General features: G+C 34.0%; 1 protein-coding gene and 1 long non-coding RNA gene across 2 annotated transcripts; one reads left to right on the forward strand and one right to left on the reverse strand.

The window, feature by feature from the left end:
- Nucleotides 1-533: 533 nt before the first annotated feature.
- Nucleotides 534-12,393, reverse strand: LOC134247117 (kyphoscoliosis peptidase-like). Its single transcript, XM_062729455.1, has 5 exons — nucleotides 12,142-12,393; nucleotides 9,807-10,241; nucleotides 9,356-9,471; nucleotides 2,957-3,073; nucleotides 534-1,981 (listed from the first exon to the last, which is right to left on the reverse strand). Exons 2-5 carry the CDS (start codon nucleotides 10,041-10,043, stop codon nucleotides 673-675), a joined length of 1,779 nt encoding a protein of 592 aa, XP_062585439.1. The 5' UTR covers nucleotides 10,044-10,241; nucleotides 12,142-12,393; the 3' UTR covers nucleotides 534-672.
- Nucleotides 4,081-7,669, forward strand: LOC134247123 (uncharacterized). Its single transcript, XR_009987767.1, has 3 exons — nucleotides 4,081-4,607; nucleotides 5,146-5,247; nucleotides 6,428-7,669. It is a non-coding gene; the product is annotated as an uncharacterized LOC134247123 (long non-coding RNA).
- Nucleotides 12,394-17,194: the final 4,801 nt, after the last annotated feature.

The raw sequence follows: 17,194 nt of genomic DNA on the forward strand, positions 1-17,194 counted from the left end.
ATATGCAGCTTTCGTCATTTCTATCTGTTACAATCAAAACATTCAATAATATACAATGAAATGGGCGGGCACAATTCGACGCGGACGCGGAGAAAACATTGGATTGAAATTCGAGTTTGAAATTCATTTGTATTGATTCACAGTGTGTGAGAACTGTCTTCGGATAAATCTAGACTGACCTCTTTTGAATATTGATTAAAAGTGTTTTAACATCAATCAATTGACCTATTGTTATGATTCTATGTTTCATTGTGTATGATGTATTACATTATCTAGACTCTATTTAATTATGTATGTCTGTCAAATTCCAAAACGAGGTTACTTCGACCTACTTTAGGTTGGGACACATCTTTCCTTCATAATCTTTCCGTGTTCAATGACCAAGATATGGAGCAGGTATAAAAAAAAAAGGCTTACAGATAATCCGTTAAAAACCATAATAATACACATGTAGACCATCAAGAGACGGTGGTGTAAAAACATTCAATTGATTTATATAAAAACTAATTCTAAGCAAAATAATTTAATCCTTTATCACAGATTCCTCAAAAGTATTAAAATGACAGCTTGTAAAATTATTCATAATAAACAAATAAAGGCCCTCCTATGATAAAATATTGCACCAGGGGAAAATCGAGTATTTTTGAATTGATGTCAAATCCAGTCACTGGTCTATATAATCGAAAATTCATACAATCCTTTATATGTGGATCGAGAATCTCCGTTTTGAAGTTTTCCCGAAATGCAAAATTTTTCACCCGCATTCGGCGTCGTGGTAAGAAAATCCCATAAATCGTCAACCTTATCCAATTTGAGTGTTTGCTTCTTAAGGACAAGACTTAAATTCTTTGGACATTTTAATCTCATCCGAATCTTGGTGTTTCTGGGTAGTTCATACGTCAGAGGTTCAATCAGACGACATCTGAACTCTCTTGCCGCCCTATAACATTTCGGTAGTTTGTGAATCACAGGCAGTGTTTGTTTCGACCCCAGAATGTAAGCCAACACCGGTTTATAACTGTCGTCCTCTAGTCTGATCATAAGTTGTAGTTTATAGTACCCCTCTTTTGGAAGCCTTGCTCGAGTACATAAATGTCCGCCATTTATTTCCGTCATGACGTAATCGTCACTTTCCCTTAGAAGATTTTCAGCATGGCTCAGCCTGCAGGAACAATCTAGTTCATTTTTAAGGGGTAACTTTATTTCTACTTCGCCATTTTCTGTCATGAATAACGGACAGGAGGATTCGTCGTATGTCAGTCCAAATTTGTCCAGTTTCACTGATGGCCCCCAAAGTCCCCAATGATACGGAAAACAACGAACGAGTCCATCCGTACTTACACATTTGATGACGTAGGAGACCAGAGTAAAAGCCTCGTCATCCTCCTTATCATTTGCCAAAATCCGAAGAGTATACTTTCCAACAGTGGGTGGTCGTACAACCAACTTGTAATCACTTGGTCCATTTTTGTAAGCGTATGTGTAAGTCTTGTTGCTCTCACCTTTCTCTGGGTAAAGCTCGCCATTTAAAACAGGCAGATTTTTGGTGCTACTTTTTAATTCAAAAACTGATACGCCATTTGAGAAAACTACACTGGACGAATGGGAGACAAAGTTGATACCCCATTCAATGGCTTTCATACTAGGCTTTATATACGAATTAAATTTATCTAATGACCACGGTTCCTCTAAGAGTTGCCAAGCTAGGGCCATATTAACATCTGGGTCGTATGGAAAATGTGTTAAAACAAACGAATCGGGATCCATGAAGAAAAAATGGTCGTGATAATCGAAGTGGAATTTTTTTAATTCGTCACAATTCCCCGCTCCCCACGTACACTCCACCAATCGCCACTCTCCGTCCACGTGCACTGCGTTCCACGCATGACTTGTGGCGTGACCGTATTCGAATCGGATTTCTGGGTTGTAGTCATAGCCTTTGGCATATCCGGATATCTTTTGGACTGTAATGTCAGCGCACCTGCAAAACAAATCATTTAACTGCCTGTTATACATATATAAATATTTTTCAAGCTTCACTAAATTTTCAAGTTGTATATATAAATGAGAAAGTGAAAAAAACTATGCAACCGTGTAAAAAGTCGAACAGAAAGAATTATAAGTTTGCAAAAATTGCCAAATATTTACGTAAAGCAAAGTACTAGTTTGCATTCATCTGTAGATAAAAAAAGAAGAGTGCTTCATCACACTAATATAAAAAGATAATTAAAACTAAGCTTATGGGATCGATACCCCCATTGAGACCTTGACCTAGTTCAACTCATAATAGTTTAAATAAGAACATACTCTAAAGTCACGTCAAAATACACTTGTTATGCTTTTCATTCTTTTGGAATAAAACCCTCAAGATGGGGATTGCACATATTCCCTTGGCATGTATTATTAGTTACATAGTCTTTTAGTGACAGGGTATGGGATGATACCTGGTTAGTAAATTTCATACCTGGCGAGGCGGAGCCGAGTCAGGTATGAAATTTACTAACCAGGTATCATCCCATACCCTGTCACTAACAGACTATGTAACGAATTTACCCCACCGATGAAACATTTACGTTTTATCTGTAGTTTATAAATGGTTTTCTCTGCTAAATGCTTCATCACGCTTATACTGTGCCTATTATGACGTCACGTTTGTGTTTGTGACGTAATACATCGACCGTGTATAGATTTACAACTGACCGTGTATAGATTTACAACTGACCGTGTATAAGTAATCCACTGCCTTCACGTGACAGTCTTCAACCAATCGTAAGCCAGGATTTCGTAGAAAAATCATCAGAGGTGGGGTAATATCGCTACCGAGGGTTCAAAGAATTAATACAGACAGGCGGACAATGTGATTCCAGTTTACCTCCCCCAAATTTGGTGATGAGTGTTAAAATCAACATTTCTTGTTGCAAAATAAAGCGTTAGTGGATTATACAGCATCACGCACCTACATAAAGCAGTGAAGAGATTGGTGTAACCTACACAGACGGAAGTTTTTAACTTGAGGACGGATTCAGCATCCACCGGCTTCTTTTTACCTTGGAACAAGGCGGCTGTGTCGTATCTGTGTAAATAATAAAACAAATATTATATAAATATTGCGTGTAGTTGAGTGTAACATTAAAAATTTTCACCCCAAGAAAACCATTGTCAACCGAGGCGCAGCCGAGGTTGACAATGGTTTTCGAGGGGTGAAAATTTTCAGTGTTACACTCAACTACATGCAATATTTATTATATATACAAATACATATTACAGTGAACCGTGCGCGCATAAATTCCGCGCAGTCGCTATTTTTTGGAATACCACCCGTCGTCAAGCAATGTTGACTGTTGCTACGCAGGAGGGCGTGGCTTCATTATTCAGCGGGTAGTAGTGTTTTTATCAAATGTTTCTCGACGAATCAGATTCAAGTAATTTACATGAAATTAAAATATTATTAATTGACGAAGTTTTATGTGAGCTAGCGTTGACTGTTATTAAAATGAATAATTAACATATTAAGAGTCATTCTCTGTAAGGACCACAGATGCCGTTCAAACGAATACCACAGATTTTAATAAAACATATATGAAAAAATTATGAATGTGTATGAGATTAATTAGGTATATTAAAAATTTTGAGATGTGACCTATCCTCCAGGTTATGGCCCCCTAACACATTTTGTGGCTACCCCCATGTTTGAAAAGGTCAGTTTTCTCCTAATTTGACATAAAAAATTCAAAATAAGTAATGAACTATGGTTGGATTAAATGCATTAAATTGTGAAAACAAGGTGTGAAGTAAAGATAAAAAATTATTTTGCTTCATCACTAACACTCCTTTTTATTTTAAAGAAATTTAATTTCCTCCTATTTTTAACCCTTAACCAACACGCTAAATAACCATACTTTCAGTGCCATTTTATAAAAAATCCCAAGATAGGTTTATAAAATATTAACAATATTTTGAAAGCAAACATACTTGATTATTTATTCATAATTATTCTGGATGTGTGTTTTTTGCTTTAAAAAAATAAAATACATTTCAAAATTTTAAAAAACTAGCATTTCACAAAAATATTATCTCCCTTTGTAGAACTCTCTAGTTCCGACAGCGAAGGAAGGTAAAAACAAAAGTATTTGTAAGCATGACGTTTTGCCGGTTTGGAGTTCCTTTTCACAAACGATGTGTTTTACTGATATTTTTATACAAAACTGCTTAGATTATACAGTATAGCTTCCTTGGCAGATGTGATATTGTTTATTCTGAAGACATTCAACAACTCGTGAGTTTTAGCAATGGCCATGTATTGTCTAAAGTAGGTCGTATGCCATGTGTTACACTTGCAAAATTATTTAGTAAATACAGTGAACATGGTGAATGACTATCGAATGTGGACGTTATTTTAACTTTTCTTCAAAATAAAATACAAAGAAGTGAAGAAGGAAGTTTTGTCAAATTCCAAGTCTTCTAAGTTCACACCTGCATATTGAAAATACCAGAGGAGATGGACCAAGAATTCCCCTCCAAACAGAACATGTGAAAATGTGAGAGCAGGTCATTTGATTGGTCAAGCTGGTGCAACGCTACCAGTGTTATACACCATGCATGTACACGTAAGTAACTACAATTTCTGATACACAATATAATAATATTTGTTCGTAGAGTTATGAGTAGATGAAATTATTGAAAAAGAATTAAATCGAAATGAATGTAAAAAGGTACAGTCCAAAGACTATACTAAAGCATTTCTATCTACATGTGTAGGTCTTAGAAGTGGGTAAAATAGCTACTTTGGGTAGCTTTAACCTACATACATGTACATTGTAGCTATTAATAGCTATGTGGGTAGAATAAGAAATAATCTTTGGACTTGACCTTGTAAATTTCATTTTCCTTGTTTATCTTGAACACTCTATAATGATGTATGCATTTAAAGTTTAACAAGATATTAATTAAAAAGTTTCTCCAATTTGAATTATTGTACACAGTTATTTATTTTAGATCTGTCAACATACAAAACTAAATAAAAAGTACCGTTAAATATGTGGTGAATGGCAAAAAAAATTAACAACTCATTCTTATATAATTGTGCTTTAATTGGTACCTGTAAGGAATTGAATTATTTTTATGAAAATATACAATTTATTGTAGCATTCTGCTGTGTGACCAAGTGAGGGGCATCACAAGGAAGGGGAAGATATTTAGATCATTCATGGAGCCTTCAACATCATATTAAAACCAAATTATAAAGAGGTATAGTGTCCATGTACTATAATTTTGACCCAATAGCCTTGACTTCTATATCTTTCAAGAAATTAGACATTGGTAATAAATTTTGAAGGATAGAGGATACAGCTTTCATGTTCCATATATACATTAACTACTATTATTGACCCACTTTTCAAGGCATGTAAACGTTCTTCTGTGATGTTCCAATTTCTACCCATCTGAAATCATCCTAATTATTCTATACAAATATTTTTTACTTCAAATTCAATTTTTGTGCAACTTTGAATAAGAAATTAAAAAAAAACTACACTGTAAAACTTATTCATTTTATTCATTAAAACATGACCCAAGTTGTTATTTTCAAAAATTTTGACAAGAGTTTCTACCACTTTCCTTAAGAAACCTCTCTACACTGAACACTAAAGAGTTACGATTCTGTTCTATTTATCTGCCCTTAGATTTAAATGCCAATAAATATACCTTTACACTATATTACTCAGTTTATAAATAAATCAAGTATTCTTAACATTTTAAAAGGGCAAGATACAATGTAGTTTAAATTCTAAATTATAAACATGTTGTTTACATGTATCTTCTCCATAGAAGTAAATAGCAATTATTTCTACTGATACTGTTTTGTGTTTGAACATTTTTTTCCTGGGGTTAAATGCCATGTATCATGTATTGAAAATGAAATAGAGAAGCTTATTATTTACATCTTTATTCAATATAATTTTCGCAAAGTCCAAAAATCATTTTACACTGGTGTAGAGAGGATGTATGACCTATTACATGTACAAGTGTAACTGTTTTCATGATCCAATGGGATCCTTTAATCATTTTTAGCTCTACTGGTCAAAGACCATAAGAGCTTATGCGATAGTAATGTGTCCGTCGTCTGTTTGTCTGTCTGTATGTCTGTCCGTCTGTAAACAGTTTTTCAAAATGCTACTCCTCCTACAGTTTTGGTCTGATTTCAATATAACTTGGCACACAAGTAAACTACAATAAGATAAATAATTCTGTGTATCTGTTTTTGTCATTATTCTATTGATTGCTTTTGTAAATGTCCCAACTGCTAGTTTTCTCTTTCTTTATTATAAGTACAAACCAGTAGAGCTACAGTCTTGACAGAGATTTCTGGTTAACTTAAGTCTTGTATTATCTACCTGGTAAATCTAAATACTTGTATTGTCTATTACAGAACTCAAGAAGCCAGAGTTTTACATTTAGTCATGACCAGTCATGACATTCAGCAAATGAATGAGTATCTGATGAAAATTAGTGAGAGTTTTCAGAGAATGGGAGATACCGTCGGGACACCTTCACTAAGCCTGCTAAATTATACTACAACAATATAATGACAAACATTGCTGTTATTCCCAAAGAACATCAAAGAAATAGTGAAGTCTTACAGTATCTGAAGAAAATCCTAGTCTTGCCTAGTATTATACCTGAGGGAAGTTTTGACCACTTATCCTGAAGTTATTCATGCATAATAACATGGGTCCACTATGCACTACTATGAATATGCTTCAAATAATTTTTTAAAAAGATTTTAATAATGTAAATTCTTAAATAAAAGATAAAAAGTGTATAAACAGTAGTCTCATTGCATGTAAAATGATAATTCGATCCTTTGTTACAATTATTGAATTTTTATAAAATTGACAAAAAAATTAAAGAAATCTATGTCAAAAGTGTCTATTATTATTTTCAAGGCTTAAGGATAACGTTTACTTGGATGACAAAAATATTAACTGATAAAAGTGAAAAACCACCTATTGTACATCTATGTAATTATTCACTTAAGTATGTCATTGCCCTACTATTCCTGCTAATGGCTCTTGGGTATTTCATAGAAAATATATAATTATTTTTCACAATATGACCAACATTTGACCCCCCCCCCCTAATATTTTGCCAATATATAGAATTCTATAATAAACATAGCTACTCTATGCTTGTGCCCCCTCAGAAAATACGTCTAATGATCTTTTGTCCTTATTTTGCTTTCTAGAAATTTTTGGTAGTTTTCACTGAGAATGTATGGTTGTGCCCCCCCCCCCCCTCTTCCAACTGAAATTGCCTCTTACGAGCCTGCAATCAAGTTGAAAATCTGAATGACAGGAACTCTTATTACTTACATGTATGGCCTCATTTTACTTTTGTTGTCCTTATTCTGCTGGTATTATAATTTTATGAGCTCAATAATCAAATTATTTAGATATGTTGCTGTGAATGGTTTGTGTTCAACAGTATACATACATATTTTTGAAATGCTTCATTGTGTATCAATCAATTACAAGTATATGAAATAATGTTTGAGCTTTAATATAAATTGATAATTGAAAAAGTTATTTAAAAAAAATAATTAGCCCGAACTTTCTCTGCACACCATAATCTTTTATATTTTCTTTGAAAAAATAATAATAAATAATAATCTTTTAATTTTCAGATTTATTTTCAGTTATCAATTTATTATTTAGTCCATTTAAACCATTTTGGATTAAACATGTTGTACTTTATAGAAATCCTGACTTAAGGTCATCCAGTCAATTCCTGAAAATGTGGAGAGGTAATTATACTACATGTATATATATTCTTCAGTTAACTTTGAACTCTTGACCTTAGCCTTACGTTGTGATAGAGTTAATAAATTAACTTTTCATCGACTCTTTTTTTTTCAGCTAAATTTGTAACAAATACGTTTAATAGCTGAAGAAGATAAAATTTGAGTCATAGAACAGGTGTCATTAATCCCCAGCCTTTTCCTCATTTAAAAAAAAGGGGGGGGGGGTAAAATGAAATATCTGTGTATTACTTTTATATCTTAAATATATCTAAATTTCATTTAAAGAATTGATTAGTAGCATGATTAATATACACGTCAGTATTGTTAAAATTTAGCCACAAAAGTGATTTTGAACCGATAAAAACATGAAATGAAAAAAAATCCCATGAGCCCTGTTAACCACTGCTATGTTGCTATAGATAGTTTTCGATAGGCCTGAATTTAGCGAAAGTTACCTCCCGTTGGCCGCCATATTGGAGGTCGACTCAGTGATTTTCCCTCTTTGTCTTACCAAGTTTAAGAAACTATAGCAGAAATATTTGGTGGAAAATCTTTATTAAATAATTTTTTTTAAATAAAAGAGGCTTCCAAAAATTTATATACTTCAGAAAAATAATGATTTCTAATTCAGAATAGCAAATATAAAAATTTTAAATTGGTTGAACAATGAAGGAATATGAGCGTTTGGACCTCCAGTATGGCGACCAACGGGAAGTAACTCTTGGTCAATCGAAAACTATCTATCCGCCCCTAAAATGATACATTTTCATTCATTTTTATCATTTAATTCTCTGTTAAGGTTGTTTTACATAAACAATGTCCTCAAAAGAGAAAAACAAACTCTACAAAATATACCATATACAATGTATAATTAACGCAGTTTTCCAATCCATATCTGAGGAAATTCGGGATTATGGGTTATTTTCATTTTGATATTTCCCGAGTTATCTGAAAAACACATGTTTGGAATCTATATGAAATGAAAGACTATAGTATAGATATTTGGAATAAACAAGAAGTTTAAAAAACCTATCTTGGAATTTAAAGATAAATGTAATTGAAATAGAGGGTAAAATGGATTTTTCTGCATTTTGAAAAAATCATGAAATTTGATATTTTTAGCCTTCTATCAGCTTGAAACGCCTCAGGCAAAAGATTTAATTCTTAATTATTTTAATTATTTAAGAATGCATAAAATAAATTATATAATTGAAAGTGGTAATATTTTTCGTGTTTAAAGGAATATTGGGGTTAAAAATGCTATATTTCATGAAATAGAACCTGTCAAAATGGCCATATTTGTGTTAGTTACGGTTGCCATGGCAACGGACACCCCGAAACATGAACTAAGGTGGTTTTCTCAGTTAGACACCTGAGTACACTCTAAATACAAAAAATTACGTATTTCGGAGACATTCGTTTTTACGGCCTCCTTGGATTCTTTGGTTTTTACAGAGAATGACTCTTAATTTTAACCGCGTATTATGATAATATAAATCTGTTGGTATGCAGAATTTTTACAAATGAAATGTTTCTTTGAGAAATAAGAACACTTGCGAAATGTTGTTTGTGATCCATCTGTAAAATAGCCGGCATTTTTCCATGTCGTTTTTGGCTGGTTTCATCAGATATCTGCATAGAGATTCAACAGACGTGTCTACTGATTTTGGCGCCTAAAAAAAGGAAAGAAAAGAGCAATTTAGAAGGGGTTCGAAGTGCTGTACTGAGTACCATGTACATATGTGTTTGGTTGAATTTTAGTAAATCTAACTCAAATTGCGTTAAAATAAAAGTCAAAACTTCAGGAAAGGGGTATAAAATAAAGGAAATTGCATAAAATATTCAAGCTGGAATTAATATTAATTTTTTACAAAACATTATAGTTTTATAATAGTTAGAACTATGTGGTTAATATTTTTAGGCTGATGTTTTTGGTATTTTGCTGCCAGCCCATCTAGGCAGCCTTTTGAATATCATATTTTCTCGATAAAATTTATTTAATTCTTGCCTTTAACGCATGTTCATCTACCAAATAAAACATATCATCGTTAGGAATTATCTCATGCCGTCTGGTCTTTGGCGGTTTTGGAGGATAAAGACTATTTTCCAACGTCTGAGTTGGCAGTGAGGTCGAGAGGAAAGTGGTCTTTGGATCTGGTTCAATAAAATCGACGGGCGGATCTTTGAAGGTGACAGATTTTCTATGAGTTTCAGTCTTTATTGGTTTTGTTTGTCCACACCCCATGTTTTTAGTTTATCTACTTCCGCCGTTTTCTATTTTGTGGGTATGGCTGTATGTAGTTAATGACGTCAACTGGCGGTTCCTTGAACACGACTGTCTTTTCTTTCTTTTTCTCTTCTGGATGAAGTTGAATGACTTTTTGTTTTGTGTTTCCACAGCCCATTTATAAAAGTGGACAAAATTGCACAGTCAACGACTTTACTGTAAAAAAAAAAAAAGAATTATAATTTTACGAATATTTGTTTTTATATAAATTCATCATGGTGTCATGGGAAAATATTTTAAAACTGCACAGGAGTGAAAACGACAAACATCATATATCATTTTAATAAAAGTTAAAGTTAGGTGAGAAAACAGACATATTCGCGAAGCACCTATACTGATCTACAAGTGTCAGCTCCTTAGAATCACATGGTTCAGTTTTACAAAATGACTAGCAAACAACACATACATGTATTTAGCGAATATCTCTCTTTTATATCAATTTTATTATTGAAAAATATTTGGCATTTTAAAAAGAAAAAAAATATTTTGCAAGATTTTAATCATTCAATATGCAGTAACCAGCTTAAATTTCTGGTTTAGGTAAGTAAATGACAATTCCTTTTATTCAATGAATTCGTCAAGTGTTCTCAGATGTTTAAAAAAACACTACATGTGTATATAAGAACTATTCAATGTTAATATATTCAATCATAAAACTATATATGAAATTATTGAATATAACCACATATAATTTCTTAGCTCCTTGATTGACTAAAATGTTACTTTTAAGAAGCCATTATACGAGACCTTTCAGCTGAACATGAAATTTTTTATAAAACTGGGTCAAAAAAGGTCATAAAATTTCCAAAGAAATACCATTAATGGTTTTAAAAGTAGTTTTTCTCACTAGGCTGTGTTGAATAATAAAGAAGCAATGATAAAACATAAATGATAATGTTAAAATGTTTTATCGTTTTTATGGTACTATTATTTTGTTATCCCTGGGGTTAAATATCTGATACCTGTGATTCTTTGAACTAAAAAATGAACTGAAATGAAAAATACATTTTTCTGACAGCAAACTAGAGGTACTGTGAGCGATGAGCTCACTAAATGATACCCCACCCCGCCTCCCATATAAATATAATGGCAGTGTCCATGTTTTTCTATATGGGAAACCCAATATATGCGTTGGATCAAGAAGTAAAAAAGTTTCTCTGAAAGTCTCATCAAATTTCATTCAGTGGTATAAGAGGAGTTGCAGATAAGAGATGGGGTACTCCAAAGCGTACCAGGCGGACATAAAGCTAGACAGACGGACGGACATCCCGATTACTATAATTATACCCGCTTGAAAAGTTTATTGGCAAAATACTTGTCGGATTTCGACGTTACTCTGTCTATTCTGTTTCAAAAAAGTATAGTACATAACATGTATGAGAGAGAGAGAGAGAGAGAGAGAGAGAGAGAGAGAGAGAGTTGATAGACGACAGGGAAGTAACTCTCAATGACTCTGATGATTGTAATGCAATTAATTAAGTATTAAGCGATGTACCACATTAAACTTATTTTGAATACTAGCAACGGCGGATCCAGAAATTTCATAACGGGAGGGCGCAGTACATATCTAAGGTCAAGGGTCCGAGGACTGCATGGAAGATCCTCATGGGTCTAGGGCAAAGCCCTGGTGTGGGTCCGGGGGGGGTGTGAAAAAATTCTAACAAATAAGAGTTGTTTTTCCGTTGATTTTAGGATATTACAAACAAAATTTAAACAACAAAAAAATCCAAAGGAAAGGCCACTGGTCCTAGATCCGCTATTCACTAGTAAACGAGCTGATGACTTTACTGATAATATTTTGCATGCAAATATTATCTAAAGACTCTCTTAAGTATTTACCCGTCTATCAATACTAGATTAATTTGAAAGACCATGTGTATTCAGCATACAGCAGCTTAGGTTTCAATACTGTGTTGAAATCAGGTCAAATCTAGAATAGTCGATCACCCCAACTGCATATATACTGTTATAGAATTATTAAAATGTTGCAAAGTCTTAAAGAAAAAAATGTTCATGCATGTCGTAATATGGTTCCAAAAAAGGTTATATTACTTACCTCGTAAATAACATTATAGTGAAAAGCTGTCATCCCTAAACTCGACCTCTCCTTCGCAACCACTTCGCCACTTTCATGAATCTTAAAAGTTCCATAGAACCACTAGCGGGTTAAGGATTATCTAAACACGAATGAAATAAATCTGACTTTTTCAGCTTTAATCAGTTTTGACCTAACCGCCTAGCCACGATATTACTTCCATAATTCATTTTAAAAGTCTACAGTACAGACACTGTTGAAAAACTGCCACAAATTCAATGTATACCAAACAATGGTATATTTAAATTCCCCCTATAAATATCGAATAGGTATTGACGAGGTTTAAAGATTTTTTCTACGGTTCGACATCTGTTTTTAGCGTTGCCTTTCATCTGAACTGGACAATATTTGAATGTTTTTCCAGCTGTATGCGTCCTGATTGTTAATATTTCTATTTTATTTTTTTGTTTAAATTTCATTTGCTCCTCAGATTTTAATCATTTTACAATATTGGAAGCGATTGCTAAACAAAAGTGTGAAAAAAATATCGACGCTTCAAATTACATGGTGCAATCAGAAAGTTTTGCAAGTTTGCCAACAAATGGAAAATCAAAACAAAAATGCTATTTTGTGTCGCTTTCATTGTTTTATTTTTGTTGTATAGAAATGATTGACTCTAGGAAGATATGGTAAATGCAGTATTATAATTATGTGTTTTATGTAATATGCATTTTCATGAACTTCGTTGCAGCTGATTTCAATACATGTACAAGAACAACATACAATCAATCACCATTAAGTCTAAACTGTATTGGTGCTTATGAATGTTGTGGAAATTTTTAATTTCCTGATCATCTTTTGTGTAGCATTCACTAGGGGGTGCGGGGGGGCATAGAGGAACCCCATGGATTTCTTTTTATGGAGATAAAAGACATCTAAAGGACATAGAGCTTGAATCCTTCGCCTAATTAAAATGTGGACACTGGAGGAAAGTCCAGAAAATACTTGTGATTATAGGATCATAACAACCCTACCATATGGTCACTTTGAGAATGTCACTGGATTTAAGATGGAAAAGTCTCGTCCATAACATAACCTTATAATGAAATAACTTCAAAACATCATATTGCCCTACGGGCTGAATGTGTCATCACTGTCATGATTCTCATCTCAGGTCATTAAACCAAGGTCAAGGTCAGAGTATAATATCAGATATATAACAAGAGGCCCAAAGGCCTTGAATCGCTCTTCTGATAAATTGTACAATATGTCACTTTCTATTTGAAGCCTCTAACTCTAAGCATCCCAAGATTCTTAGCCAGTTAGGGCTGAAAATCTTAATATAGCTATAAAATACGATAAGTAGGTCAAGGTGACCTACTTTTTGATTGAAATTTTCTGAGGACTCAAGATGCATTAACTAACAAAGTTTGATGATTCTAAGCCAATAAGTAGCTGAAATATTAAAAAGTAGGTCACCGTGACCTACTTTTCGGTCAACATTCTCCGAAAACCCAAGAATGCATTAACTAACAAAGTTTGATGATTCAAAGCCAATAAGTACTCGAGATACTTAAATATAGCCATAAAATGTCAAAAGTAGGTCACAGTAATCTACTTTTTGATTGACGTTCTCAGAAAAACCAACACCTACTTTTTGATTGAAATTTTCTGAGGACTCAAGATGAATTAACTGACAAAGTTTGATGATTCTAAGTCCACTGCACAAATGACCATACAATTAGCTCTTTCACAGAGTCTTTGGCTCACCAGAGCTAAAAATTTTAAGGACAATTTTATTAGAAGAACAGGAGTATAGATCGCACGTGACTTCCAATTAATTGTAACCATAAGGTTTGTCACGAGTCTATGTCACAAGTCTATGCAATAAGCTTGTTCATAATGTCACGCAAAATGACTGAGAAGCAAGATGTTCCTTAGGCCATGACAATTTTCTTATTAACACACCCGTCTTACTTGAGGAACTTATTTTAGTTTTATTTACGGCATCATTTAATTTTTGGTTTTAATTCTATAGAATGGTGTTTTTTCAAAGCAGTTTACGTAGGGGAGAATTCCGAAATTATTTACATTCCTACCAACCTGTCTGAAAAATTTAGGGCAAGCTGAGAGGGAAACAAAAATATTTTTAATGATGACCTAACGCACACACATTACTTTATCAAAATCACAAAATTCCTGCTAATTGGCGAAATTAATTCAATATATACATGTATTTTCTTTCTAAAGGTCATACACGTTTCATTTTGAAGACTAAAAATGCAACAACAGCGGATGTATGACTCATGAATGTGGACTACTAGCTAGGTTTATATTAAACATGTTAAATGTTGCAGATACATGTATGTATATGTTTTTAAAAAATGTCACGTTACAGTATATAATGTTAAAATTATTTGATCAATAAAAGAAATCTAGTTTCAATATTTCAATTTTAAATATTAGAAGAAAATATTTCAATACTCGAAGAAAAGTTGACCTAGAGAATTAGGACAGAAGGGTTATCTTAAGAACCCTCTCTACACTGCACACTTAAGAGTTCTGATTCTATGGTATTTTTGCAGTTAGAGAGATCTGCCCTTAGATCTAAATTTTATACAAGAGGCCCACGGACCTTATAGGTCACCTGAGTATCCCGTAACAACTTTCCAACAATTGAATTTGATTCATGTTTTGAACCAGAGACCATGAAATTCTCAATTTTGAGAGAGGCACCATTGCATATCATAGTTATATACTTAGCATGCTTACTTTAGTTGCTTAATACCCAAAGGTAGACCAGAGTAACAAAGAGAAAATGCATTTCCAATTTGTAACCAGTTGTGCACCCCATCCCACAGGAACCAATAACCCTGTGGCCACATATTTCAAAATTTTTGGAAATTTTAGCATGAATTTTATTTCATCATAAATAGTTGATTAATACCATAGTGCAGATTTCAAAGCATGAATTTATTTTCAGACTATGTAACCCCCACCCCTCCCCTTCCAAATACCTCTGACCCAGGGGCTCGGAAATTAACCATTTTGGAAGAGGCAGATTTCTTCAACATATATATGTCCTTAGATCATTGGCATAATACCCAGGAGCAAAGGTAGGTAGCATATAGTGAAAATCAAATAAATAAACTCAATATTAACAGCTTTATACAATTTATTAGCTCACCTAAGCCAAAGGCTCAAGTGAGCTTTTCTGATCAAAATTTTTCTTGTCTGTCGTTGTTGTTGTAGTCGTTGTAGTCGTAAACTTTTCACATTTTCATCTTCTTCGCAAGAACCACTAGGCCATTTTCAACCAAACTTGCCACAAAGTATCCTTGGGTGAAGGGGATTCATGTTTGTTCAAATGAAGGGCCAAGCCCTCTTCCAAGGGCAGATAATCATGCATTATTAAAAATTAATGGCATCTTTTTAAAATCTTCTTCTCAAGAACCGTTGGGCCAGGAAAGATGAAACTCGCTTGAAAGCATCGTCAGGTAGTATAGATTTAACTTTGTACAAATCATGACCCCCGGGGGTAGGGCGGGGCCACAATGGCCGATCACAGGTTTTAGTAGGAATATATAGGAAAAATCTTCTTCTCCAGAACCACTGGGCCAGGAAAGATGAAACTCACGTAGAAGCATCATCAGGTAGTGTAGATTCAATTTTGTATAAACCATGACCCCCGGGGTAGGGCGGGGTCACAATGGCTGATCAAAGTTTAACATAGGAATATATAGGAATTTAAAAAAAATCTTAAATCTTCTCCAGAACCACTGGGCCAGTAAAAATGAAACTTATATGGAAACATCCTCACGTAGTGTAAATTCAATTTGTTCAAATCATGACCCCTTGGGGTAGGGCCGGGCCACAAATAACGATCAAAGATTTACATTGAATTATAAAGGAAATATCTTTGAAAATCTTCTTCTCAAGAACCAGTTAAGATTCAATTCTGTTCAAATCATGACCCCTGGGGGTAGGGCCGGGCCACAACTGACGATCGAAGATTTACATAGAATTATATAGGAAAAATCTTTGAAAATCTTCTTCTCCAGAGACACTGGGCCAGTAAAAATGAAACTTATATGGAAGCATCCTCAGGTAGTGTAAATTCAATTCTGTTCAAATCATGACTCCTTGGGGTAGGGCCGGGCCACAACTGACGATCAAATGTAGAATTATAAAGGAAAAATCTTTGAAAATCTTCTCCAGAACCACTGGACCACAACTTATGTGAAAACATCCTCAGGTAGTTAAGATTCAATTTTGTTCAAATCATGACCCCTGGGGGTAGGGCCAGGCTATAACTGACGATCAAAGATTTACTAGTACATAGAATTGTATAGGAAAAATCTTTGGAAATCTTCTCCAGAACCACTGGACCAGGAAAGATGAAACTTATGTCAAAAAACAACCTCAGGTAGTGTTGATTCAAATTTGTTCAAATCATGACCCCTGGGGGTAGGGCCAGGCTATAACTGACGATCAAAGATTTACTAGTACATAGAATTGTATAGGAAAAATCTTTGGAAATCTTCTCCAGAACCACTGGGCCAGGAAAGATGCAACTTATGTGAAAACATCCTCAGGTTGTGTACCAGTAGATTCAAGTTTGTTCTAATCATGACCCCCATGGGTAGGGCGGGGCACCACGGACAATTAAAGTTTTACATAGGAATGAATACATTGGAAAATTTTTAAAACTCTTCTTTTTATAAACCACACAACCATGATATGTCATATCTTTATGTGAGCATCCTCACGTAGTGTTAATTCAAGTTTGTTCAAGTCATGAATGGGAAGTAGGTGTTGGGTAGGGTTGGCCACAATTGAGGATCAAAGTTTTGCCTAGCAATATCAATGAAATACCGGTATTTTTTCCCAAGAACTGAAAAGCCATGTTTAATCATATTGATATAGAGGCATCTTCAGGTAGTACAAAGTCATACTGGTTCAGGTGTCCCAGGGGTAGGGCTGGGCCACAATGGGGGGGAGGGGGTTAAATGAATAAATAGGAAAAATATCATCTGCTCAAAAACAGCAAAGGCATTTATTGTATGGACGCATC

This window comes from Saccostrea cucullata, unplaced genomic scaffold, assembly GCF_032062105.1.
Source record: "Saccostrea cucullata isolate Sc308-1 unplaced genomic scaffold, CSIRO_AGI_Scuc_v1 ctg4178, whole genome shotgun sequence".
Lineage (NCBI taxonomy): Eukaryota > Metazoa > Mollusca > Bivalvia > Ostreida > Ostreidae > Saccostrea > Saccostrea cuccullata.